This window comes from Dermacentor andersoni, chromosome 9 (genome assembly GCF_023375885.2).
Source record: "Dermacentor andersoni chromosome 9, qqDerAnde1_hic_scaffold, whole genome shotgun sequence".
NCBI classification, from domain to species: domain Eukaryota; kingdom Metazoa; phylum Arthropoda; class Arachnida; order Ixodida; family Ixodidae; genus Dermacentor; species Dermacentor andersoni.
In genome coordinates this window covers 23,782,706-23,808,151 of record NC_092822.1, presented here as the reverse complement: position 1 = coordinate 23,808,151, position 25,446 = coordinate 23,782,706, and the positions used below count along the sequence as shown (strand labels likewise).

At 45.3% G+C, this 25,446-nt stretch overlaps 1 protein-coding gene across 1 annotated transcript; it reads left to right on the top strand.

Moving 5' to 3' along the window:
• Nucleotides 1-332: 332 nt before the first annotated feature.
• On the top strand, nt 333-25,137 carry cpa (F-actin-capping protein subunit alpha). The gene is made up of 8 exons (XM_050175082.2): nt 333-438; nt 7,474-7,589; nt 8,258-8,321; nt 8,973-9,295; nt 10,012-10,096; nt 16,852-16,923; nt 20,533-20,595; nt 22,232-25,137. The coding sequence occupies exons 1-8, from the start codon at nt 397-399 to the stop codon at nt 22,370-22,372; spliced, it is 906 nt and encodes a 301-aa protein (XP_050031039.1). The 5' UTR covers nt 333-396; the 3' UTR covers nt 22,373-25,137.
• The last annotated feature ends 309 nt before the right edge of the window (nt 25,138-25,446 follow it).

Below are 25,446 nucleotides of genomic sequence, written 5' to 3'. Positions count from 1 at the left end.
AAACAGCACTGTTGGAAACAGCAATATACAGCAATGAGTCTGCTCACGCACGCTGAGTCTGCTCAAGCTGCTTGCTTTCGTGACAGGTCAAAACTATACAGTATGTTAACATGAACGAAATGTTTCATACATTATTTGTAACGTTGCTGAAACTGCACGATCAGTTAGTATTATCGTTCGGTTGGAATATATAGTGGAAACATCGTGGTTTTCTTAAGACAGTCAAATAACAAAGAAACTACCATAAGTGTACACATGCGTCACTTGCTAAATAAAATAAATTCGAACAAAAGCCGCAAGAAAGAACATTTATTTTGACTGATCTGCAGCGCCTCTACTACGTAGCACGCAGGATGTCGTGCGATCCCATGATCCCTCGGTCGCAGGCGTGTAAAGATGGCGTCTGACTACGATGAGCCGATATCCGACCAAGAAAAGGTATTTCTAGCAACTTTATTACGCCTCTTCATTGTTTACGCTGCGTGCGAATTCTTCGACTATGGGCCAAGCACCAAGCGCGACCGGTAGTCTTGGTCAGTCAAGGGTCTGACGGCGCGTGACAAACTTTTGACAGCGCTTGGCCGACACTCCGGGAGCAGCAATCACCGGTGATATCAGTTATCGAGCAGTGCTACGGTGACTGTTGCCAATGTCTTTCCGGCTCGCTTGTTCGTGGGGGAAGAGCGGCACGACACACTTCATTTCGGATTCGTTTCAGTCCCGTGCGGCTCTTCGAGCCGAGGTTTTCTTAGCTTCGGTGGGTTAGGCTTAAAAAAACAGCAAAAAGCAGCGGGGCCGATCCCAACTCGGAGCGTTCCGTCGCAGGGTGCTCGCTTTCAAACAACCGAAGGAGGCTCACGCTTTTTCATCTCGGTCCTGGCGACAGGTGTGCCGCGCGGATCGCGAACTCGCCGGAGTTTGTGTAAAGCCGGGAGCTGCCGACAACGTTATGCATCGAAAGGAACTAGTGCTTTTTGTTTAGCGATCGGCGATGCCATCGGCGGACCGGTTTAGGAACGATGCTGCGTCGGCGGGTGTTTTGCGAGCGCAGTGAACGTGTCGTTCAGACGCTTCCTGTCGGCGTTTCAAAGTCCGCTACGACGAAGCGTTATCGCTCTGGAGAGCTCTATGGCCGGCGTAGCTGGAGTAGCGGTGCTTGTTCAAATGCCAAGACGCCGTGGGGAACGAGTCTAGTCGATGTTATAGGGAGCAACGCTCAACGTCTGACCGCGAAGCATCGTTGCAAATAAGTGTGTTATAAATAGCACTGTAGTTAGCTACGATTGCTCGAACCCAAAGGGGGAAAATAAGTGCGCAGGTCGATCTCTGCATTTTGAAATGTGTAGCTGGTTGCGCTTTGCACATTGGCGACGGTTCTTGGTGTGCTCATAGCAGGCGACATCGCATTTTAACGACCCCGCGACCTCTCACGTATTCGATCTGGTTGATCAGGTGTACGATTACAGCGCTGACCTGTATTGGAGAGGAAAAAAAATTCTTCACAACAACGCGCATGTTTTGTATTCGCCGGAACATTTGGCTGCAGGAATCTGTGACGCAAGTATTGCTTCGGCGTACGACACACTGCAAGTTAACGCCCTCGCAACGTCGGTGTTTAGTCAGGTTTAGTTGCGTGTAAATGTTAGACACGAGACATGATTGGACAGGGTTAGTGTGATGCTTGCGGCCTCAACAGGCTCTTGCATGTTATGGGACCAGCGGTGACCCCGCTTGCCGTGTTTTCACTTCCGATTTCGACCGTAAACGTCATCGTTTAAGTAAGTGCCCTGTCAACGACGATTTGCTTTTGATGGCGTGTAGCGCATCAGCAGCTTCTGTGACAGGAAGTTCGTGACAAGGCGGCCCACATCGCCCCATACATAGTCACGAGCAGACGGTGTATTAAAGCTGGCGTCGTTGAACTCATTTCTTTCTTCCGCGAACGCCGCTTTGCCCGATCTTGCTGGGCTTCCCCGTGAAATATGTGCGCTTCTGATTCACCGCAGCACAGCCTTTGAATCATCGCGGCTGCTGTAACGCCCCTCTAAGTTGGGTTTGATAAACACACAAGAACGTCGGAAATGTGGTAGCCGATATCATCCGTTTGATTCTGTCATCTGGTTGATGCGCTGCGCCATGCCTTGTGTTTCTTCGATGGTTTCGCATTGCTCCGAATCAGCCAGCGATGCGCGATTTCTTGCAACAGTCAAGCAGGCGAGAGTGTGCGTTTGAATCGCACCTGCGGGAAGGATAACAACAACAAAAAAAAAAAGGAAATGCTGCTCTAAATCGACCGCCACAATTCGCCGCGAAATGGAACGTTTTTGTTTGTGGGCTGCACCGACGACCACAGAAAACCTATGTGACTGCAGGCTGTGACTGCATGGTAGTGTAGTGGTATAGTACGCGATGCGTCATTCCCACGTTGGAACGAGCGATCGTCGCCTGCTTTATCGCTTCATCTTTATTTGTTTTTTTTTCTCTCTCCCTTTTTTTTCCAATTCTCCAGCCCGATCTTTGTGGCACGTGTGTAGTTGCTTCCGACTGCTGCGACCCATTCTTCGCGTTCGCTAAAGCGTGACCGTATCCTGCTAACGAACGTGGCACGGGGTGCTCCGGCTGGGTGGGCGAAGAGCAAAACGCGTCGCTTGCATTCCTACGGCGTCGGCGGAGCGCGGCGTGTCGGTTCGTTGTTTGTCGTTTGTTTGTTCGTTTGACCTTCCTTCGTCGTTGTTATTGTCAGCTAGCCGAGACTTCTCGCGTTTACGCGCACCGTTCTCCGTAGCACTCAGCCCCGCGCCCTTAACGGTCGACGTTATCTCGGTTCGTGCGCTCTCAGCGGTGCCTTTTCGCTGCTTCGGGAAGTTGCGAGACTCTGTAAACTTCCTGGCTGCAGGAAAAAAAAAGAAGAGCCCCTTTAAAGGCAGCCTCTCGAGGGCCGACACATTGGCGTGTGGCTTGCAGTACGGAGAGTCTCTGATGCCGAGTGAGGAGGAAAGTATTAAACATAGCTCAAGCATGTCTAATTGAACTTGTGTTTGTCATCCTGTGTTGGTGTGTGAATGTGTGTGTGTGAAACAACTATATATAGAAACAACTTTATTTTAAATCCGGCAAAGTTTAACGACCCAGGCTCAGGCCTCAGAGTGAACTTGTTGGGGAGCTTTAGACATACTGTACACTATGATAGCATACACGGACCACATCTCTATAAAAAGAATACAAGTGTTCTATATTGATGGCGCTGTTGTTCCTTCTTGGGTAGACAGTGTTGCTTCGTTACACTGCATACGAAGCACTCGATTCCTTTTTAAGCAGTTGTACTTTTTCGCCAAGTGGCAGTGGCCTTAAATGAGTTAATTCCACTTTCACTTATAATTTCCGCAGTCCTTTAGAAAAGCTAAAACTTTTACGTTCACTAAATGGCAAATGTACTACACTTCACTTTTCATTGCAGAGGAATGCATACGAAACTCTCAGATGGGATAACTAGTTCCGCTTCTGTCCTGCGTAGTAAGTGGTCTCAAGCCATAGACACAGGAACCTGCACCCTATGGGTACATCTTTCAGTGGGCACTATATAAACAATGCTGGCTATGACTAATCCAAGTCTAACTAGCAGATGTTTCTGCAAAATTGATGATCTCTCACAATGGCAGATATGGTTGTGTTTTGCTTCTTCAGAAGTCACTTTGATGGTTTACAGCTGTAAGGTATGGGACATTTTGTTGTGTGCTGAACTTTAGTGTTCTTGTCCAACACATGTGCAGCTTACATGCATGTGACGTTCACCTTTTACTTTTAGCAGTCAGCAGATGTGGTGTTCCAGGCCGAAGTTGGCTTTTTCACTTTGAAGTTGGCGTACAGGCACCAAAGGTTTTTCTTTCGATTGTTGGTAGGATTTCACATACGGTATGTCAAAGCTGTCATAACATTTCGTTTCAAAATGTCAGAAAGGTAAAAACTTCCGACATGCCCAGCCTCGTTGGGGCCAATATCACTTTGTGAGCACATCTGGAGCTGTATTGTGCGAGTCTTGCACAAAATGACTCGTTTGGCATAACCGAGCCAGGGCGTTAAAACATAATGTACGTGGTACATCTCCTGTCCATGTCAATTTGTTGTCACATATTTGTTTAGACTGCATTTACAAGGATTCAAGAGCTTTTCAAGGTCCTCCTTAAAGAAGTAGACTCAAATGTTTTGTTGTTTTTATTTCTTTATTGAATAGATGACACCCAGCCTCGATTCATTGAGTGCACAACTAAAAATGAAGTTACCTTTTAATGCTGCTGGTTCAAAACGCATGCTAGGTGTAGCTTGGCTTCTGATGTAAATCGGGAAGCTATTTAACGAAGTCTGCGAAACCTGACATGGCTAACTCGTGGTACCAGACAACACTAACATCTACACAAACACTGTGACTGCGCTGACAAAAGCAGAGTCAATTCAGAAGAGGGGAGAGAGGGTTTCCATATATTTCCAGGAGAAGCACACAGTTGGAAGGTCCGGTTCGGCATCTTTTGGCAACACGATCATTGTAGTTGATTGTGATAATGGGATTGCTGACTCCCATTTCGGTCATGCGTATAGATCTCGCTTTGTCAGGAGCCGCATTGCACTTAGTGCAAATTTTTAACTGCTTGAATGAAAGGCAATGTAAATAATTAACCTCTTCAGGGGCCATGTGATTCTGTTTATTGAAAATGTTTTTTCATAACTTTTCTTACACCTTCAGAATCATGAGAAACGTGCCTGCAGACTGGATTAAGAATTTTAATTATTCAAATTTTGTCAAGTTTACAGAATGTGGGCTCAATGCAAGTGCTCTCTTCAGAAATGCAAATGACATTAAATCTTCCCAAGTGACAGGATATAAGTTTAGTGCCCAAGACCTCATAAATGTCAGTTAGACAGTTTTTGCAAAATACACAGGCCCTCTCAACGAGACTGGAGTTCTGATTGCTATTGCAGTTGTCTCACATTCCTTTTCACTGCTACAACATTATTTCTGGTGGCAAAACTGCTTACTTTATACACCAACTTTATCATACAGTTGACGTGAAAAGTTTACAGATGGCAGGATCTCTGGGAAAAAGATTGAATGTTTCTGCAGCCTGCGAATGTAACCTGGTTCTCAAATTTGCAGCCTGTGAATGTGAATATGTGAACATGTTGTTATATGGTTTTACTGGCTACACTCACGAACTGCTTGGGAAGCGCATTTTTTCAGAAGCCGCAGTCTGTAAACTTTTTACGCTAGTTGTATTTTGTGTTATGTTCAGCTGAACAGACCGGTTTGAACATAGTTTGCTACAATTAGCTCCCGTGCTAGATGTTCAACACAAAAAGAACTGTCCTTGCAATGCTGCCATTGGTTTGTGTCAATAGCTTTTGATGGTGTTATGTAAATAAATGAACCTAAGTTTGCATATAGGATGGTCAGGCATGTATTGATAGCACTTTCAACATATTGGTAATGGCTCAAGTTCAACAGTGCCACTTAAAGGCTAATAACTACAGCGAATTTCGTTACTGTATAAAAAGCATAGCTTCAGATAATGTAAGTATAACACAGCATCGGTGCAAAATTTTACTTGAAATAAGATTGAAGGGTCACGAAAAGCTTGTGAGAATTGCAGTTTTTATTCTGAATCCAGAGCATGGAGAAGCAGTGCGGCTCTTTGGTGTACTGAAAATCTCGGAATCAATGTTCTGTGACTTGCATTATACCCATTAACCACTAAGTGCATGTATTATGTGCCTAGGCAATATTTAAAGGCTGTCAATAAGACAAATAACACCCATGAAGCTTTGGCAAGATTTTTTCGGTGAAGTATTTGCTACTTATTTACAACCAATTAAGCCAAAGTGAATGTTCGTAACGGATGGCCTGAATACTAATACAGAGAGTAAGAGATCGATGCCACGATCGATCGATTGATTCGTTGAAATTCACCCCCACCTTCGGCGTCCGAGACGCACCGTCACAGACTGTCTGTACAGGTGGCTCAATGGGTGACTTAGGTTCGAAAAACAAAGACGCGGAAGTGTGAACGAACAAAACTTGTATTTACAAATAAAATTACAAAGTTCAGTTACAAGATTGCATAATTTCAAGAGTACATCGTTTGCAAATAGTTACACTGGTTTGGACCACATAGGGCGACCCTATTTCGGCAGAGCCGATGGCGCTTAGCACCGAAGCCAGGTCCAGAACTCTCCATCGGAGCGCTGCAGCCGCGTTTTCTAGACACAACACTCCGCCCAAAATCATTGCTGGCGAATTTCCGCCGGGTTGCGTCCCAACTGTACAATACGTTCACCAATCACTGCGTTCAGCACAACTTGCGTGCGTGATTGGCCAGTCGAACAACTATCAATCAAAGAACATCTTTTTAGTACAGTTCACAGTGTAGAATCCTCACCCTAAATACACCTTATGTAACAACAAAGGGGTGAGGGTCACGCCAGCTGTACACATCGCAAGTTCCGAGAAACGCCACGCGAGCACAGCCGGCGTAACAGGCGCTGACCAACAAAACACATGCGCAAAACCCAAAAGCCAGGAAACGTCAGGACCATGTTGTCAGTGCTCGAACATGTGCGCGACACAACCAGATTGCAAGAAACCAAAGGCCATGCGGCGCCATAAGCAAGCACTTGCTTGCAAGCCAAACTGTCTCACAGGAGCACGGGATAATTGTCCATCCACCAAGGTCGCTCCCGTGTCCGGGCTGTAAGCCGAAGAAGAGGTTCCCTCGGCGCCTCAAAACCGAGACAAAACCGTAGACTCTTGTGCGGTCCTAAAAATCCATGCGCCGGTCAGCGCACGGGGCAAAACCATAAAAATCGGAGCGCCCGCTTGATGCCGCGCGATCCCCGCTGCCTGCGTCCAGACCCGAACCACGCATACTCCAAGGTCACCCACCAGAGCACCGCGGAAGTAAGACGCGCACGACCATTAGGGCATCTGACACCCATTCGGGGAACCTCGAGCTGTGAATGAGTTCTTCACACCCGCCAGCCGGCCGCGCGCAAGGAAAATGCCTGCGGGTATTCCGAGGAAGCTCAACGCGACGGGGGTCCGAAGCTTCCTTTTCACTGTGATGCGCGACCGCTACTGTGGTGCTGGTGGTCCTCTCCGCCCCCCGAACTCTGCGGCAGCCATGGGTGCCGGCAGCGTGGTTACTTTGCTTGCCTGCAAGGCCCTGCTCTGTGTCAACCATTGACAGCCATTACTCAAGTGTGCAAACAATCTCATCGAGACGCATACCCCCTGCCCAGATGGCCCGCGCCGTCTTTTTGGGTTTGTTTTGCAGCCGCCCATAGCGGGGCTTACACAGTCTTGTGTTTATGAGCTTCAGCTTGTCTGGGAGGTGCTCTTAGTCACGAATAAAATGTGGCCCTAGACATTGCACTAGTGACTTGGCTAAAAGCCGGAGTTTTTTCAGAGTCAACATTTCTATGCAGGTTCGCATAGTGTCTGACTTCATCCAGTTAGCACCTCCCGGGGAATTCAACGAGGTGTTCAATGACGTCCGCCTGCTGCTGAACAATGACACCCTGCTCAAAGAAAAAGCGTCCAGGTAAGGAGGAGTTTGTCGTAACTAGCTATGATTCATTAGCGAGAAATTTAGTTTTTCTAGGGTATGTTATAAATGTAAGCGACAGAATATAAAAAAAAAAAACCTTTCAAGTTGAACTCTCAGCAGATGTGGTGTTTTTCATGTGTAGTGCTCTACTACGAATATCTGGCCTCTGAGAGCTTACTCTAGCTGGTTTTTAGTGCAGTCAACCTTACGCGTCTCGACAGCGCACCGTTGTCGGAGGACGTTATTTTAGGCCCTTGGCCAGATGCTCAATCGAGTTTCAAGGCCATTCAGGCATTACTGAACTTTTTAAAAACTACGGGCCTGGATTGCAGACTTTGAGCATGCCAAATTGCTTGCTATATGTTCTACATCTTCCTTCTATCGTCATCGTCACCCATCATGCACCTCTTCCCTCTTTCTTTCCCTCTTCCCCTTCCCCCAATGCCGAGTAGCTGGCTAGACGAATATACCTCAGGCTGACCTCTCAGCATTTCATATCATTAAACTTCTCTCTCTCTCTAGTGCAGTCAACAGGTGGTGCTGTTCATAAAACATGGCCAGGACCTTTTATTGTGTGTTCCTGATTTTCAGTGTGTCTCCCAACTGCTGTTCAAATAGTGGTTGGGAAAACTTCTTTGCATTTCTTTTTCTTTATTTTTCAGTGCATTTGCACAGTACAATAAGGATCAGCTGACGCCAGTAGAAATTGAAGGCTCCGAACACAAGGCAAGTGCATGCCTCTCCAGCTGATCGCGTTGTTCAAGAAGAAGCTTTACCTCATGAGTTCCTGTAGAAATTAATGGGAATGGAAAAATTGTTCTGTTTGTCCTTGACTGCACCGAATTTTATTAGGTTTATGACATAAAAAAAAAATTTTCAATCTGCCAACTGTTAAGAGCAAATTTCAGATTTAGACTGTCAGTTTATAACAGAAATGGTCAAATAGTGCCAAATTTAGGAACACTGCAGCATCAGACTTGTGACTCTGCACCTGAGAAATAAAAAAATATACCAATCCTCTAAACTACACCTACAGAAGCACCTATGGAAGGCAAAATTGATGTATTAATATGCCGCTCTAAAGTGTATTTTAAAATTTTGAGTAGGGCATTTGCAGCCCTCCCGCCCCTCTCGTAAACATTGTAACAACTTCATGTTAGCTATAAATTTACATATAAAGCTTGCCTGAATCAGATGCTTAAACAAGTTCAGTTTGTGGAACTGCAGTATCTTTTCATAGTACAGACTTGCGCATTTATAAACTTGTTGTCAAACTGTCTTTGTTAATAATAAACCCCTGATGTATTTGAACAGGGAAGTCAGAGTTGGTCTCTAGCTAACGCCTCCTCTTAAGGTCATCTACCCATTCATGTTCAGGCGCTCGTCACCCATTACAATGACCTTGGCGAGGGCCGCTTCTACGACCCGCGCACGCGGCAGTCCTTCCGGTACGACCACCTCCGCAAGGAGGCCACCGACTACCAGAGCCATCCGCCAGGCTCCAGCGGGGATGGCAGTGCCGGACTGCCCGAGGGCCACGGCGAGAGCTGGCGGGCTGCGCTGGAGGAGGTGTGGACGCAGTACGCGCGCGAACACTACCGGCATGGCACGTGCGCTGTCTTCGACCGCAGCCCCAGTCCCCAGGAGTTGTCGCTAGTCGCCTGCCTTGAAGACCACCAATTCCAGGCACAGAACTTCTGGTGGGTGTGGTTGTGTGTGCGGGTCTGGTTGTTTTGCTTCCATGTCCTTGTTTCTGGTGGCCTCATCTCGTGGATCATGTTCGTCAAGGCCAATCAACACTATGTATGTAAAGCACAGATTTCAACGTGTATTTATGAAACAAACCGGTGGACCAACTTGGGTCACTCTCTAGTAAAAAAAAAAAATCCTTTATAATTTCTTGCTTATCATGCCTGTATGAGTTTTCACATTTCTAGCATCAGTAGGCTACCCTGGAAAGATTTAGTCACTCCATAAGCACAGAAGATTGAAGCAATTACGTGCAGTGTCTTGGTCCTTGTCATTGTCAGTGATGAACATTGTTATGATACCTCGCCGCTTGTGCATGCATAGCTTTATTCCATATGTTTTAGTTATGTATACAGGCAGCAACCTTTTTGTCCCCTTTCCAGCCACATTACGCTGCATCATCTAAAATCTGTCATGGTCATAGCATCATCCCTCCAGACAGTTCATAATCTGGTGCTGTTGCACCGAGAAAATGAATATGACATCCATAACACTTGTCATGGCATAGCATGACCTCAGTCATTGTTTGGCCACTAAACACCAAATACTCGCACACTCACATTGATTGCAGTGTAGAACATAGTTAGTTTTAGTGTCTGAAGCATTGTTTGAGCACGGACAAAAACCTAACATTGTGTGATTTTCTTTTTCTGCCCTTGATCACCAGGAATGGTCGTTGGAGAAGCGTCTGGACAGTAAACTTTCCTTCCGGTGCTGCCACAGCCGATGTGAAAGGACTCGTCAGAGTTCAGGTAAATGTCTTTTTGTTTGACATCCAGCAAAGGCATCTAGCAGCTCCTGTAGCTCTCAGGTGGTGATGCAGGGCTGCATTCTTACACTCATCGTATTGCGGGCGATACAGCTCTCAATAGAACCATTTAATAATTGTAGTGCTGTCTTTCCTACGAGGCGATTTTCCCAAATAATGGTGGCGTAGCGATTTTTTCACACAGCGTGTACAAGCACAGATTGCTTGTATTATGAAACAGACAATGTAGACGTGGCTCTCATGATGAAACCATGCTTGAGTGACAAGCCCCAGCATGTGCAGCTGGCACTTCATTTGAATGGCGACCGGTGCTGCCATTAGTTGGGGCCAATGTGCAGTGCAGAGAAGTGTGCTTGCAAATTAGGAAAATTGCCCATAGAGCTCATTGAAGGCAGGAAAACTGCCTTTTATGTGTGTGTGACAGACTGAAACTGACTGGTGAAAGACGTGAGATTTGTAAGGCCTCGCAAAGGTACCTTGCAAACTGCCTACCATAGCCGTGAATAGCAGGGGCACGCGTGGCTCATATCAACCACGGCTGGTCAAGCTTTCACCAATAGAGGAGACTGAGAACGGAGCTCTCACACAAAAGGGGTATTCGTATTACAGTGAAACCTCGATCGCCGACCGTTTATTCGGACCTCACGGGGACTGCGGAAATGTCCGAATAAACAGGTGTCCGAAAAAGCAGATTAAGAAAAAAAAAATGCTTTATTTCCACGCACTTGTTCGCGCTTGGCAGTAGGCTTGAAGAAATGGTGAATGCTCCATTGCACGCTGTTCGGTTTACGCACAATAAGATAAGCCTGAATCTCTGAGAGTGTCGTACGGTCACTATAGGCGGCTGAAAGCACAGTCACTGCTTGTACACGCTCCGCATGCGACGGCAGCGTAGCACATGGTGCGTCATCTTCTGACTCGGAGTTATTGTCCGGCGGTGCAGCAGAAACCTGACGAATGATCTCGCCGTCGTCGAGTTCTGCGCATGTCAGTACAGCAGTATCAGCAGCTGTGAAACTGTCAAATGAGACGGTGTCCGGAATCGCAATGCAACCACTGCGCAGGTCTCGGCAGGACATTTTCGGCGTCAGTAGATAGCACATCGGAAGGCGTCAAATCCTAGGCCTCCCGGCACCCGTTTGCCGACATTCCCCAGCGCAGTCTGCGTGGGCACTGTCGGCGCCATTAGACACATGACGCGATGTTTCCGTATGACACATTGCATCACCACAACCTCGACACCAGTCGCACAAACGAAAAATGTGGCTTACTCGCAGTGCCGTGCACGAAGAAACAAATCAGCTGCTGGATTGTCTTGACATGGCTTACTAAGCTGAGACCGGAACAGCTGTAGCCATGAACCAGGCAGAAATGATGATGATGAGTTGGGATTTGCAGTAGCGCCGCTTCGTGGGGCAGCAAGGAGGCTCTGTTCAAAACAAAAATGGCGTTCAGCAAGTCGAACCATGCATCGGGCATCGGTCGGAGTCGGTGCATGGTGCTCTCGATCGAGTTGGCTCAAGGAGTGTCCGAAAAAACAGACGAGAGGTTGCAAGGTGTCCGAACTTTCGGCAGTTGTTATACATTATGGTCCATGGGGCGAATGACGGTGCCCCGAAGCAGACCAAATAATCGAGCATGTCCGAATTTTTGGAGTCCGAAAAATCAGTCGGTGACTGTATATGTCCCCCAGTCATGCGACGACCCGCATTTTACGATGAATTGGTTTGGTCCCGGCAGATCCCCCATAGAAATAAAGTATTAAAAACCTCAATTATAAAATGCAATCTTACGCCGACCCTGCCTCTCTGGTACCATCTGAGAGGGGAAAAAAAAGCCCTAAGTAAATGCACGTTGGCACGTGAGCACACTGTAGCCGGCTGATAACAGGTGTGCAATACTGTATTTACTCAATTGTAAGGAGAGCTTTTTCATGATTTTCGTTGCTTAAATTCAACCCACATGTTACATTGGAATAATGGCAAAATTCACAATTTTAAAACAAATATCCTATATTCTGCGGTTCTTAGTGTCACATTCACAACCTGTACTTATAAGTCTCGATCTAATCCATAGACAAGTTGACCCAAGTCAAAACTTGTTTTTTGTTGGAATCAACGCCATTTTCGCTGTACTTGTGTTACAGTTAAGGTCCTGTAGTACCCTGTGGCCTTTCATGCTTCGACTCCTCTTATTTGTGACTTTATGGTGACATAGCGCATTTGATATGACTCCCGCTTCGAGAGATGAGCAATTTTGATGGCCGAAAAAGAGGGAAACTCCGCCATGGCTCGGGATCCCGACATCAACAATTCAGGGATAGCAGGACCAGCGGGAGTCCCTCTTTAAATGCGAGGCCAGTCGGAAGATCTCCGTGATCCTCATAGTAGCTTGGTACGAACCCTGAATGAAATGGTCGTGCAGCCTTATAAGAAGTGCTTAATCTCAAACAAGCTCGAAAGTGACGTGATCTCGTGCGATCACTTATGAAGATAGTTTCGCTTTCTCGAGACTTGGCTCGTCCCGGTACCGAACTCCTCAGAAGTATACGGCCGTTAGTGCTCTTGGCACAATGGCAAAAATGCTGCATTTATTAGAATCTAGGCCGATAGCATTTTTCTTTATTCAAATACACGTGTACCAAGCTCTAGGGTCGGCTTAGATTCGAGGATTTATAAAAATGCGCCAGTTTGTTATTGAAAATGGTAAATATGGTGCATAGCTAGTGCCATCTAGAAAAGTCAGTATCACAGCTACTACTAACCACGCCAGTAGCCAACCGAAGTACACGAGCGATGTCGCTGTTTCGATTTGTGTCGTATTGGTATGGTATGGTGGCTAAGTATTGGCTTGCGGCGTGGCGTTATCATAATGGCACCAAATAGGCGATGCCACAAACTAAAGGTTGTGCTAGCTGCAAAGGCGTCGTCAAACGTTAAAGGTGGGCGGGAGTTCAGAATCGATGATAAAAATGTCTGTCGTTGGATGGAGACAACAGGAGAGGCCTTATGTGTGTGCCGTGTGCCGCAACCAGGACATAGCGATAAGGAAGATAAGCGCGCGATAACAGAGGGGAGCTGTTCGCTGAGATTTCACCGCGTTCCAATGCATACGAGCCATGCTGCACTGTCTGCGCATACATTGGCACGCGGACGCAAGCTTACGCGCATCCTCAAGTATACGAGGCTAGCAGCGATGATGACGTAGAGTGAGCTCGGCATGTTCATATTAAATAAATACTGTTTTCATTTTGTGAAGGCTGTGTTCACTTTCTTGCTCGCCTTACATTCGTGGTAAGTTTTTAAATTTTTGCTGGCTTCAGACATTCGGGGGTCGGCTTAGAATCGGGGCCAGCCTAGATTCGAGTAAACACGCCACTTGTCGGGGATGCTTTCGGTGCCGAGTCGCACAAAATTTTATTCAAGTGAAACTATCTCCCAAATGGATTGCCCAAGAATACCGCCTAAGAAAAGCTGTCTTCACCTCAGATGACGACACTAAATGAAGAGAACTTGTTTCCGAATTGTCCATTTGTTCTGACTTGCGTGTCCATTCCAACTTACGAACACATGTTGCGCAGCGTTGGCAACATTTGACAGTTTGTTTGTGGATGTGACGATGTCGGGGACTTGCTAGATGTTGCAGCTCTTGAGACGAGTTGGTGCGTTGTGGCTGGGCAAACGTCCACAAAAAGATCACTGATTCTTTTTTTAAAGGTGAGAATAAGGATTCGCTCACACCTCCTCCAGGTAAATGCTTGGTTATCTTTTAAATGTAATTTACAGTGCAGCCCACTTACAACGATACCACATATAGCAATATATCAGATATAACAATCGAAATTCTCCCTATGGGGCGGCGTTTTTCATGCAGAATAATAGCGAAATTTGCGTTGCTAAGTTCCCCTTAACCGAGACGGTGTGAAAAGTTAGCCTGCGCAAGTTCGTATCTGCCGCCATTATCATGCACCGCGCCCCACCAGTGCGCTGATTATGAAAGCCATGGAGAGCATCGCAAGTTGGTACAGCGTGCCACAAAATTGCTTCAGCTGCTTTGCATCCACATCGCCGGTAAGTGTCCAAAAAAAGAAAGGAAAAAGAAAGCATTCCTTAATGAGCGTGGAAATGCGCCGCAGAAGGGGCAGTAGGTGCGCCAACAAAACAGAAAGCTGTCGCTCGAGACGAAAGCTGCAAATTTCGCAAGACTCCAAGTACGAGCTCGCGCAGTCGATATTGATGATTCTGAAAATCACGAACGCCACGATCATGAAGGGTAGAACCAGTGACCATGCCGATCAACCGAAAGGCAGGCTTTGTGCACCAGGGCGAAACCCCCATGTGTGAAACCAACACAGTGGCAGCCACTGACATTACCAAACTTTGGAGCACCTCGGTACTGCCGACAAAATGGGTGGTGCTTTGACGGAGGAGTTTTGGAGTGCATATAGCGCTGCCTCGCTCTGCGAAGAATCTTCGACGGGGTGATTGCTGTCGTGACAGACGGCGGCGTTGTGTCATGGAGGCGATGACAGCCGCAGCAGGGACGAGATTGACAGTGGCCTGTCTTTGACACCGGTCCCAATGTTCACGCAAAGTACACTGTTGTCGATAGAGTCACTCATTGATTTCATGCACGCTAAATTATAGCCGCCAGTGCTCGCACAGCCGCTGGATGTGACGCACACCGCGGTTGTGAACCTGAAGCTTCCGCGAAAGCAAGGGAAGATTTCTGACTATTCCAGCTCGCCTAACACTTCACACGCTGTTTAGAGGTATAAATAAACTTTTCATTTTCCACAGCCTACTTTTTACAATGTCAATTTTTTATCGTAAGTGGCAAATTTGGTTTTGGAGCTACAAAGGTATGTTCAGCAGCTTTTTTTTTTATGCTTTTTTTTTACAGCAGTTCGGATATAACGATGATTGGTTATAACAATCAGATTTTTCGTTCTTCTTGATATCGTTATAAGTGGACTGAACTGTAATATACCTTCCTTGGAGCAGTGCAGGTTCGTGCCACGTGCTTATTCAGGCAGTCTGTACCCACTTTTCGGGCAAGACTGAGAGCCAGTGCCTATATTCTTAGTTTTTCAGTTATACGACATCTGGATTATACAACGGCGTTTCCATGGTCCCCTCATTGTTGCTTAATTGGGGTTCCACTGTATTTGGTTTGCTTCAATATTTAAATTTTGATATTCACATATTCGCAAACTTCTAACAAACATGTAACACAAGGAAGAGAGTGGATCACACAAGTGGTGCTCAATACAGTAACAAATAGCCAAGTTCTCAGCTTCACTGAGCATCATTTATATTACTGACAGGCTTTTCTCTGATGGCTGGCAGCCTGCTATCAAATCGGCCAGCGGCGAATTTTCAGCACAACTGCAATGCCTAGGTCATTAGGCCCAATAGGCTCTGCTTTGTCAAGTATTGGCAGCTCAAGTGATAGTTTGATGCTGAAACAATTCAGATCTATTCACAGCAGCCACACGACACTAGGAAATCAGACTGCCTCGCCAATGGAAGAATCTACGGGATGTCGCCAACATTCATGGCAGCCTCTCTTTCAGGATGCTGTTCCTAGACGCACATCGGTCTTTTCTTGTAGCTTCAAGCAGCCCATCACAAGATAGTTTGGAAGTATGGTGCAGCTTTCCTGCAATGCAAAGCTTAACAATTAGCTGGTTTTGCATTGACATGCAGATTTATGGCAATGCAGTTCGTGCTGCTGTTGAGTGCAGCTTACGGCAGTGGGCTGTGGATTGCCGTGAAGCAGCTAGTCTAAAAAAAGTTTATGTTCAGTACACAGCTGCAATTTGCAGTTATGAAACAATCTTATGCATGTGAACATACAGAGTTCTGGTGAGGTGCAGTTGGCCACAAAAGCTTATGGGGCACAGGAATTGATAAAAATCTGAATTCCTGCCAAGCCTGGGGGCATAGCCTCAAAATCAGTGTTTGTCTTTACTCTCTTAAAAAAAAGTTTACACCCTTTGGGTTGTATCTTCTCCCACAATAATAATCGTTGTCTTTTTGCCTGCAGTTCCTTTCTTCAATGCTGCCAGCCCAATATACTTCAAAGTTCAAACAGTTTGCTCGTTATGAGCGTGACATAGCATTCTTGACCGGAAAGTAGCGAGGTCCGAGTTTTCAAGAAAGGAGATGCAAGCAAGGCAGGTGACTATTATTGTTGTGGGACAAGATAAGCCGTTGAGGCCGTGAAGACTCAGTCCTCAACGCGCAGGGACTGCACCCCAGCTCGGTGGAATAATAAAGTTTTCAATTAATCAATCAATCAATCAAGATAAGCCCCAAGGGATGTAGACTTTTTTTTCAAGAGTCTAGCAGTTTATGTGACCGGCACAACTATTAATTAAATTAGAAGCACCATGCTCTAACGGTGCAGAAATTCAAATTTATCATGGAACCCGTGTCTCGTAAGCTTTTGTGGCCAATTGTACGTGTGAAGAATTCTCATGATTGGATACTTTGTAAATCCAGAATTTAAACAGGTTCTTTTGTGCTTTGAATTTCCTATGAGCCATGTGGTGTAGGCAATGGCAAATCCGTGAATGATGGACTTGTAGTGTGCCACTACTTGCAACACTTGATGCCATCTTCGAGCAGTGTTAACGCCTGCCAAAAGTAGTCATAGCATGGACGAGCCTGTTTGAAGTTTTCGACAAAACAAGGCGAGCCTGCCCAATTAACCTGTCTTTGTTGCTTTCTGCAGGTGCACTACTACGAGGATGGCAACGTCCAACTAGTAAGCTCCAAGGAGATCAAAGCCACCCTCAACATCACGGTAGGCCCTCTTCCTATCTGCTTATTGCAGGCCTTGTCGGGCAGCATGTGAATAGCATTGGTAACTGAAGGGGGCGTTGCTTGAAATTCGATCGAGCTAACCTGAGCTCGCCAGCAAGGAGCAGCTGCACCGCGTTGTTGCTGTGACTTGAAGTGTATCACAGCAACAACACGGTGACCCCAGTTTTGCTATATACCGTATTTACTTGTATTTACTCGAATTTAATGCACACTTTTTTGCAGTAAAACGGGTCCATAAATTATGTGCGTGTTAGAATCGAGTGTGACCCTGAATCTGTGTTACCATATCGCCATCGGCATTTCAAAATGGCAGCCTCGTACACGCTTTGAGCCTAGCTTATGCCTAGCTGCCGTAGCTTCCTCCATGTGCTGTAGTATGTGTGCTAAGGTCAGTCCACAATCCGTCATCCTGTTTTCTACATTTGCTCTATCAGCATGGAAGTGCTGACTGTGAAGACACGCCGAGTGCTCATCGTGATGCCGCAATTAATGGGAAAGGGATCACGTGTGCGGGAGAGGGACGGAACTCAGGCCACATCGCGGGTGTTCAGAGTTCCAGAAACTTGTGTGCGGGACTTGCGGAAATGGGAGCGCCATTCTACTCAGGCGGCTGCTGCATTAGGCACGGCCGCGTGGCCTCTATCTTGAAAAGCGATCTGCGATGGAGACAGTCTACACATGTAGGCGCACTGCACTGTGTTCTCGTCTTGTAGCTTAGTTCACATTGAAGCGAGAGGCCACGCAAAGGTCAATTTGCTTACTCCTGCTGCCGCACTTCTAATAAAAAGTTTCTGCGGTTATTGAATGAGACATGTTCATGTCTGCTTGTGCGCATGTGATACCATGCTTTTTAATTAGCAAGCAAATATTTAAAAGTTTATGTGGCTGATAAAACTACTATCCTTACTTTTCGTATAACTGCTTACCGATTTGCCAACGCTTCACCTTTTGAGCGAGATTGAGACTTATCTTACCTATCGCAACTTTAGTGCATTGGGGCTAAATCTTTGTTTTTTCAAGTGAGAGAAAGTTGTCTTTGTGTATGAAATAATGAGGTGCGCGGTACTGTAAAGGACTTTTCTTAGGTCACGGCAAATGGGTGTGCGTTACTATTAAGGGCGTCTGTTTTTCTTTCTTTCCCCTTTTTTTGGTCACGGAAAACGGGTGCACATTACAATCGAATAAATACAGTATGCACATTTATAGGGCACCACTATCTAGTCATTTGGGGCATGTCTCTTGCACCCTCTTCAGTGACAAAGCGAACCTTGAGCACAGTCTTACCGGCTATGGGAGATGTGAATTATGTGTAAAAACGGGTACCATCAGCATAAATTCAAGAACAACAAAAACGAAAAACTGATGAAAATCTTCATTTCATTTGTTGATGCTGCGAACCCAGTGTTGGGCCATTATAGGAGTGGTATATGCATATACAGTCGCTGATTGATAAAGTGGACACCGATAATCCGTACATATTTGGTAATTTGGACAGGTTCTAGCACTGCCTTTACATCACTGCCGTAAGGGGCATTCATCAGCATTTGTCCGACTTACCCGGTACACGGTTGAATCCTGCCAAATTAACGAATGTTTGGTCACATAGACTAAACATGCACTTTGGCTAGGACCAAAATACTGATCTGAATTTCCAAATTAATGGGGTTGAATTAACGAGCTTTTACTGCCAAGTGTACACAGGCTGTGTTTACGTTTATCCCTTGCGCAGCTGTCCCAGCATTCGATTTTGCAAACTTCAGGCAGCTTTGAGTTGACTTGGGATCTCGGCCAACATAACTTCCTATCAAGAGAGGAACTAGCTAGCAGCTGTTTAGCTGCCAGTGGCCAGAACTCCGAAAATCGAAAAGGCCCAGTACCATTGTTGCTGTCGCCTGTCAATGGGTCCTGTGCTACGAAATTGAAAGCACCTTCAAAAGTGATTATCGCAAATTACAACCCAAGTTTGTCAACATGTTCCTGCGCACACATGTGCTTGCCTGTGACCTGGTCAGTTCGTATTTTGACAATCATGCTATCGCTGCAGGTAGGCGAAATTACAGGCAAAGCATGCGCCAAATCTTCGTCCCCTGACAACAAAAGAAAACGGCTCAGCTGACACAGTCGTTGTCAAGCGCTTCCCTCACTTAATCACCACCCTCGATGATGCAGACATCGAGAATTGAGTTGGCGCCACTTGAAACTGCTTGAAGAAGTCACCCAGGACTGTGTCACTATTTAACTTAGAAATGAACAGACATTGTACACATGGAATTCGCACAACAAACAGCAAATGCACCCTATGCGACATTCAACGTTTAGTGGCTTGGCTTGTCCTGTAGCTTGGGCGTGGTCTGCGGCTTTGGGATTGACTAGGCTTCACTAGTTTTTGTTTTTACGAGGCAGAGGTGACATGGCCGACGACCATGCCGTCGATGTATTAAAACCAAAATATTGCTTTTTATGCTTGACTTTGTTGCCAAATGGGCATGCTGTCATGCAGGCAGAATCTAAATACCAAACAGCACACTGTAAGATGTCAGAAATTTAAGAAATTGCCGCCAGGACTGTGGTGTGTCGAAAGCGCGCATTGATGGTAGTTGTAGGTGTGCAGCTAGGTTGTCTAATGTGGTTGAAGTTTTTCTTTGAAATTTTAATGTTATAGATTGTGCACTTGTTATTTTTCTTGTAATTATACGCCAAAGTCTCATCCTACCGTGCGAGAACAACAGTGTATTGAAAGGGGATTCAATGCGTAGGTATCTATGAGACCTTTGATGGGACTGGACTACAGCGACATTATACCCGGGAAAACTCATGAATTGGGAATGTATCCGTGGCATTCTACTGTATGTGCCAAGTAATCGAAAACACTTAAATTGAGCTTTGTTGAATCAAGGGTTGTATTATGTGCTCACAGTGGAGTTGTTGGGCTGGAGTGGAAATGAGTGTATCACAAAGACCAAATTAAAACCAAATTTTCTAGAAAATGAAATTTATGATGCACTGTTGGTATCAGTTTATCAGGGCGCTGTACAAAAAATATGGTTTAGATAACCATATAAGTTTCTTGGAAGTAAAATTTTCAGCCCAAATGCAGCTTGTTTACTCAGCAAAGTCCATCAGAGATTTGGCGGTGAATAAACAGTTAACAAATTAATGGCACTTTGACCAGATTGTGGGTTTGTTAACAAGTGCTTAAGTTTGTTCTGTGAGATACATGTCGGCCAGGTTGGAAAGTCTATGCTGCTTCCCGAAAGACATGTTCAAAGCAGTGTGTGCTGTTGTCCGCTGCAGGTGTTTCTTCACCAAACCCGAGGGGAAGTTCAGGATCCCTTTAAATGATTTCTGCTTACCGAGATGATACTTTCTTTCACATTTTTTTGTGTATATTGCTTGTGCTGGCCACTTCAGTGGCTCAAAACCATTCTGGTTTTTGCCACAGTGTCATTAGTTTGCTTCCTGGCTGTGCTAACCACATTGTGTTGCTTCTGCAATTTAAAGAAAAACTAATGTATGTTACATATTACGATGCATTAAGTTGTGCATTCCACTGTAAAACAAATTCTTGTCACTCATGTCCTGTCTCCAGAATGAGCAGCAAGCTGCAAAGGAATTCGTGCAGATTGTTGAAGATGCAGAAAACGAGTATCAGGTGAGTTTTTTTCACATCACTTTGTAAAACATTTTCAAATCAATGCTTCCTGGTTGGTTATTTACTCTGGTATTTCTCTTGCTGTGGTATGCAAGATTTGGCAAGCAGAATGAAATTGGCAGTAAACTTGGTTACATAAATACATGCAGGGTTCTTAGCATTCTCAGTGCGTATGTATTCAGGGCTTGGCTTATCTGACCTGCTATGGTTTCTGGGACCTTTTTCACAAACAATGAACTGGACATACTGAAATAATGCGCATAGGTAGAATGGCGTCACAGTGCATTACAATTGTGAAAGGTTCCATGGGCAATGACAACTGGTGCGTTCTTCATCAGTCTAAATCAATGTACAGCAGTGAATATGAAGGTTCTAGCTGCACTCGGGAAAGAAAAAGATGTATCCTGTATCCTTGCTTTGCAATTTTATCCTAGGTCTGTCGGGTGTACTGTAGCCTAAGGCCATGGTTCCAGTCAGTGTTTGCTATTTCTGTATAAGCGAAGGAAACAATAAAAAATGATCAATCGGTCACTTAAGCATGCTGCTGCGGAGCTTTGCCGTGGTTCTTACCTACCACATACAAACAAGTCCAGGTGGTTTACAGTAAGTAAGTAAGGTTAAGCAAGTTTACAGTGTGCATTATTTGCAAAAAGGTGGATTCCCAGAAAGCCTGACCACATAATCTTGAAACCGAAGTTTCAATCTGTAGTAGTTCTTGTGACCTATACAGTGATTCATTATGTTAAAAGGGCCCTGCCCTAACAGAGCAGAAACTCAATTTTTTTTGTGGAAGCTGTGGCTCGTGAACTTTTGTGTCCAGCTCCATGTAACGTGGATACATTTCCAAGTTTTGTATCGTCCCGGTGAAAAAGGAAAAAAACATTGTTAGCTTTGATGGGGGCGAAATGCGAAAACACCTGTGCACTTGGATTTAGGTGCACTTTAAAGAATGCCCCAGGTGGTCGAAATTTCCGGAGTCCTCCGCTACGGCTTGCCTCATAATCAGAAAGTGGTTTTGGCACGTAAAACCCCATCATTTAATTTTAACATTGTTAGCATCTGCTACATTCCCGTTAATTGTGCTGAATGCAAGACTTGTAAACAATGCCAATGAAAACGTTGATCTCTTCTCCATCTGCTCCGCCGTGGTGATATATTTGTTGGGCATGGTAGAGCTGAGAGCATTATGAAATGGGTGCTTGCTGCTCTCTGCAACCCGTAACCCTCACCGATGACCTTGAAGAGCAACAGTAGTAGCTATACTGCTTTTTCTAATTTGTAAGTGCTATTCTCTGCATTGCACATTTTCCCAAATAGTAACGGCACCTGTCGTTGGTTCAAATGAAAGCGAGTTGGTAGCTGCACGTGCCAGGGCCTGTTCGTTGCGCACGCTCTCATCATGAGAACCACGTGAACATCAAAAAAAAAAGAAAGCAAGCTGCACCCACACGCACTGATTGCAAAAAAAAAAAAATGGCCACGCTGCCACCAGCTTGGCAACGTGCCTCACAGGAAGTCTAACTTTACAATTACATAAAGCGCCAATTGCAGCGACATCTACAAGCATACTAATGTTTTATTGCTGCTGTCATACCAAGTAGCAAACCTTGCCTACCCTTTTTGTTTTACTTCTCAGACTGCCATCTCCGAAAACTACCAGGCAATGTCGGACACGACATTCAAGGCGCTACGCCGACAACTGCCGCTGACGCGAACCAAAATTGACTGGACCAAGATCCTCAACTACAAAATTGCCTCGGAGCTGAAACACCACTGACTGTCTCCTCCTCTCTGTGCCGCCCGTGCTTGCAGATTTGTTTGTTTTTGAAAAGACTCCTCTTCTTGAGCCCGAATTTTCTATTCTTACATGCTTCTGATCTACTGTATTCGATAATTTGTATTGTTTTTGGTTGCCCGTTTATTTTCTGTTGAGCCTTGTCGTAGTCTCAGTCTTGCTTGTCTCTTTGCCTCGTCGAAATGGACTTCATGCCGCACATTTTGATCGAACTCCTGTGTTTGGACTTGTGTGGCTGTTCTACTTCTCCGGGTGCAACTTGGTCCAAAATGGTTTTTCATTCATGGAGCCAGCAGTTAAGCTAGTTAAACTGAGACAGTTAAAGGTAAAGGCATCTTTTTCATAACAAGGTACTGCTGGTGATCATGCTGTTGGAGATAGTCAAGTATCATTAACTTGAGCGAGGTCTTAGAGACTAACACAGCCCACTTGGAGGCTCCTGTTGGTTGTTTGTCACTATAGTTTTGTTCCCACGGTGGCTTTCTTGAAGTACATTCTCAAAACTCTACATGAAGTTGATTGCTTTCCCTCTGTTAATATAGTTCTGTGACCATTTGTCATATGACGATTTTTGTAAGAGCTTGGTTTAAGCGGTGTTTGCCAACTTCCATGTGCATTCATTTGAGATTTTAATGAGTGCAGGAAAATCTCGGCTCACTGTTGTTGTTTTTCCTTTTTTGCCCCCCCCCCCCCCCTCACACACAAGTTAGGCATTCATTTCAGACTCGGCATTGAGACATCTGTATTGCGGCCGCAACCGTGCAGTGCAGTCCTGAGTAGAGCTATGTTAGCACTAGCCTTCTGTGGTTTCAATTCTGTGCCTGTTGCTGGCATGCTAGTATTGTTGTTTTGAAGAACCCGCATTAGTGCTGCGTTTACTTTGTGCTTTCCTTTATAGTGAAAAACGTGTTGGACCAGTAACTGTTGTATAGAGCCAGATTGATGCCGAAGGAGGCAGTGACCGGGGAAGTTTGGAACCTGCAAGACTTTTTAAAGTGCCCTGCGTTATGCAAACCCCTGCATCTTGCCTGCGCCGTAGACATCGTGCTGCCGAACTTTTCTTTCAAACTTATGTACAACTGCACGTTGTTAGAATCCAGTATGGAGGAGATAAAAAGCAAGTAGTAGTGCCTAAGTGGTGAAAGTATGATGTCAAGTCTGTGAAGCCAAGCTAGGATGTGTTTCATCTCAACCCTTTTCACTTGCACCTGTTCTTTCGTGCAAATCTGCACTGTTGTCAACTGCTGACACCAGGTGCCTCGGGCATGTAGACTATTGAGTAAAAGAGCATTTTGTTTTATCATATCGTTTTGCTTGGGGCATCTTTTGCACACGCCTAACAGTGCTTTTCGCTTAGCTCGATCAACGGGCTTATTACAGGCAGTAAACAAACATCTTAACGTTTGAGTAGACCATTGTAGACCTTTATGAAAGAAGAGTTCCTAGAATTTCTTCTTCCGAAAAAAAAATTGTGAGGTTCTTTTTGATGAAGTTTAACCTGAATTTGAGATGAGTCCAATGTTGCAGCTTGAGTGCTGATCGCGACCACAGCTGCATTTTTGCAAAGCTGTCTGAAACTGCCAATAGATTGGATTGCAAGCATCATGCATTTCCTGTGCAACCTATGAAGCTGTTTAAAGGCTAAAACTTATTAAAAGTTTGTATGAGCAAGCTCAGAAGAGGGTGCCGTTTATTTATCTGCCGTATTTGCTTCACCTGTTCTGTGTCTGTTTCGTGGCATAGCTAGGCGTGTGTCAGGGCAAGCCCCTGGAATTAATGATCCTTATGTTTCTTTGGTATGATTGGGTTCTGATTTTATGCTTCACACTTCCTTTTTACAATCTATTCTGTGCAACATTTTTCTTTGCTCTCCTCGGTTATCCCAAGTCAATGCACAAAGGCAACTTCTAGGTGCTCTACAATGCCTATGTCTGAAAAAGTATTGCACATTATGCCTTGCTATAATGAACTGTAAGCACGGATGCATAGATGGATTGCATTGAACCGCTTTGGATCACTACGGCTTGAGCTTTGCTCCGTCTAAAATATTCGGTGAAGCGTGAAGTCATGTGACAATCTCTTTTGGTTGCAGTGTTCTGTGCCCGCGTGCTCTCTCTCTCTCTTTTTCTGTTTATCTGTTGAGAGATGCAAATAGGCTGAGAACCCATTCAAGAGTTGTGTATTCTATGCGCGGCCCATTTTGTGTATAAGCAAAGTTTGTATGAGCAAGCTCGGAAGAGGGTGCTGTTTATTTATCTGTCGTATTTGTTTCGCCCTTTGTGTGCTTTGTTTCTTGGCATAGGTCGGCATGTTAGGGCAAGCCCCTGGAATTAATGATCCCTATGTATTTTAGGTGGTTGGTGAAGCGGTGAGCCAGCGAGAGAGAGAGCAAGACTGTTTTGTGAATCAAAGGGCAGGGAATGTGTGTGTGTGTGTGTTACCATTTTCTGGCACATTCGCCTCTCTTCACGAAGACAAAGTTCATGGCACAGAGAGAGTCAACCTTGTGACACGAGTCTAGACAATAGGCATAAATTAACTTGTTCTTTTTTTTTTTCCTGCCACACGTGTGCGATATTTCTCGAGCTGTGGTTGTAACTTTTTTCCCTAGATGAACAATGCTGTTGTTCTACCCTCCCGTGGCTGGGTTGGCGAAGTTTGCACTTGCGCCGGGCCTGTGAGATGGGTTTTTTTCTTGTTGACCCTTTGGGGGATAAGAAATGTTGAATAAAAGAGGGTTGCGAGAACTTGTTCTGCCGCCTTCATTTTTTTTTTTTTTTTTTGCCGTATCTGAACCCTGTATGTAACCTGATAAGTAACTAGCTGTTGCTTTAAAGGAGTTCTGACACGTGCTTTCAGATTTGTAGACACAACCTGTCTCTCGCTCGCATGAGGATGTCACTTTGCAAGTACGAAGGTTAGGAAATATTCGATTTGATGAAGTTTTCTCGAATTGCCAGGACCTGGCATCATCAACATTATCGTGATGTCATGACTCTGAGCAGAATTTTGCTGACAGCATGCAAGTCTGAAGTATGACAGTGTCGCCCAAAGAA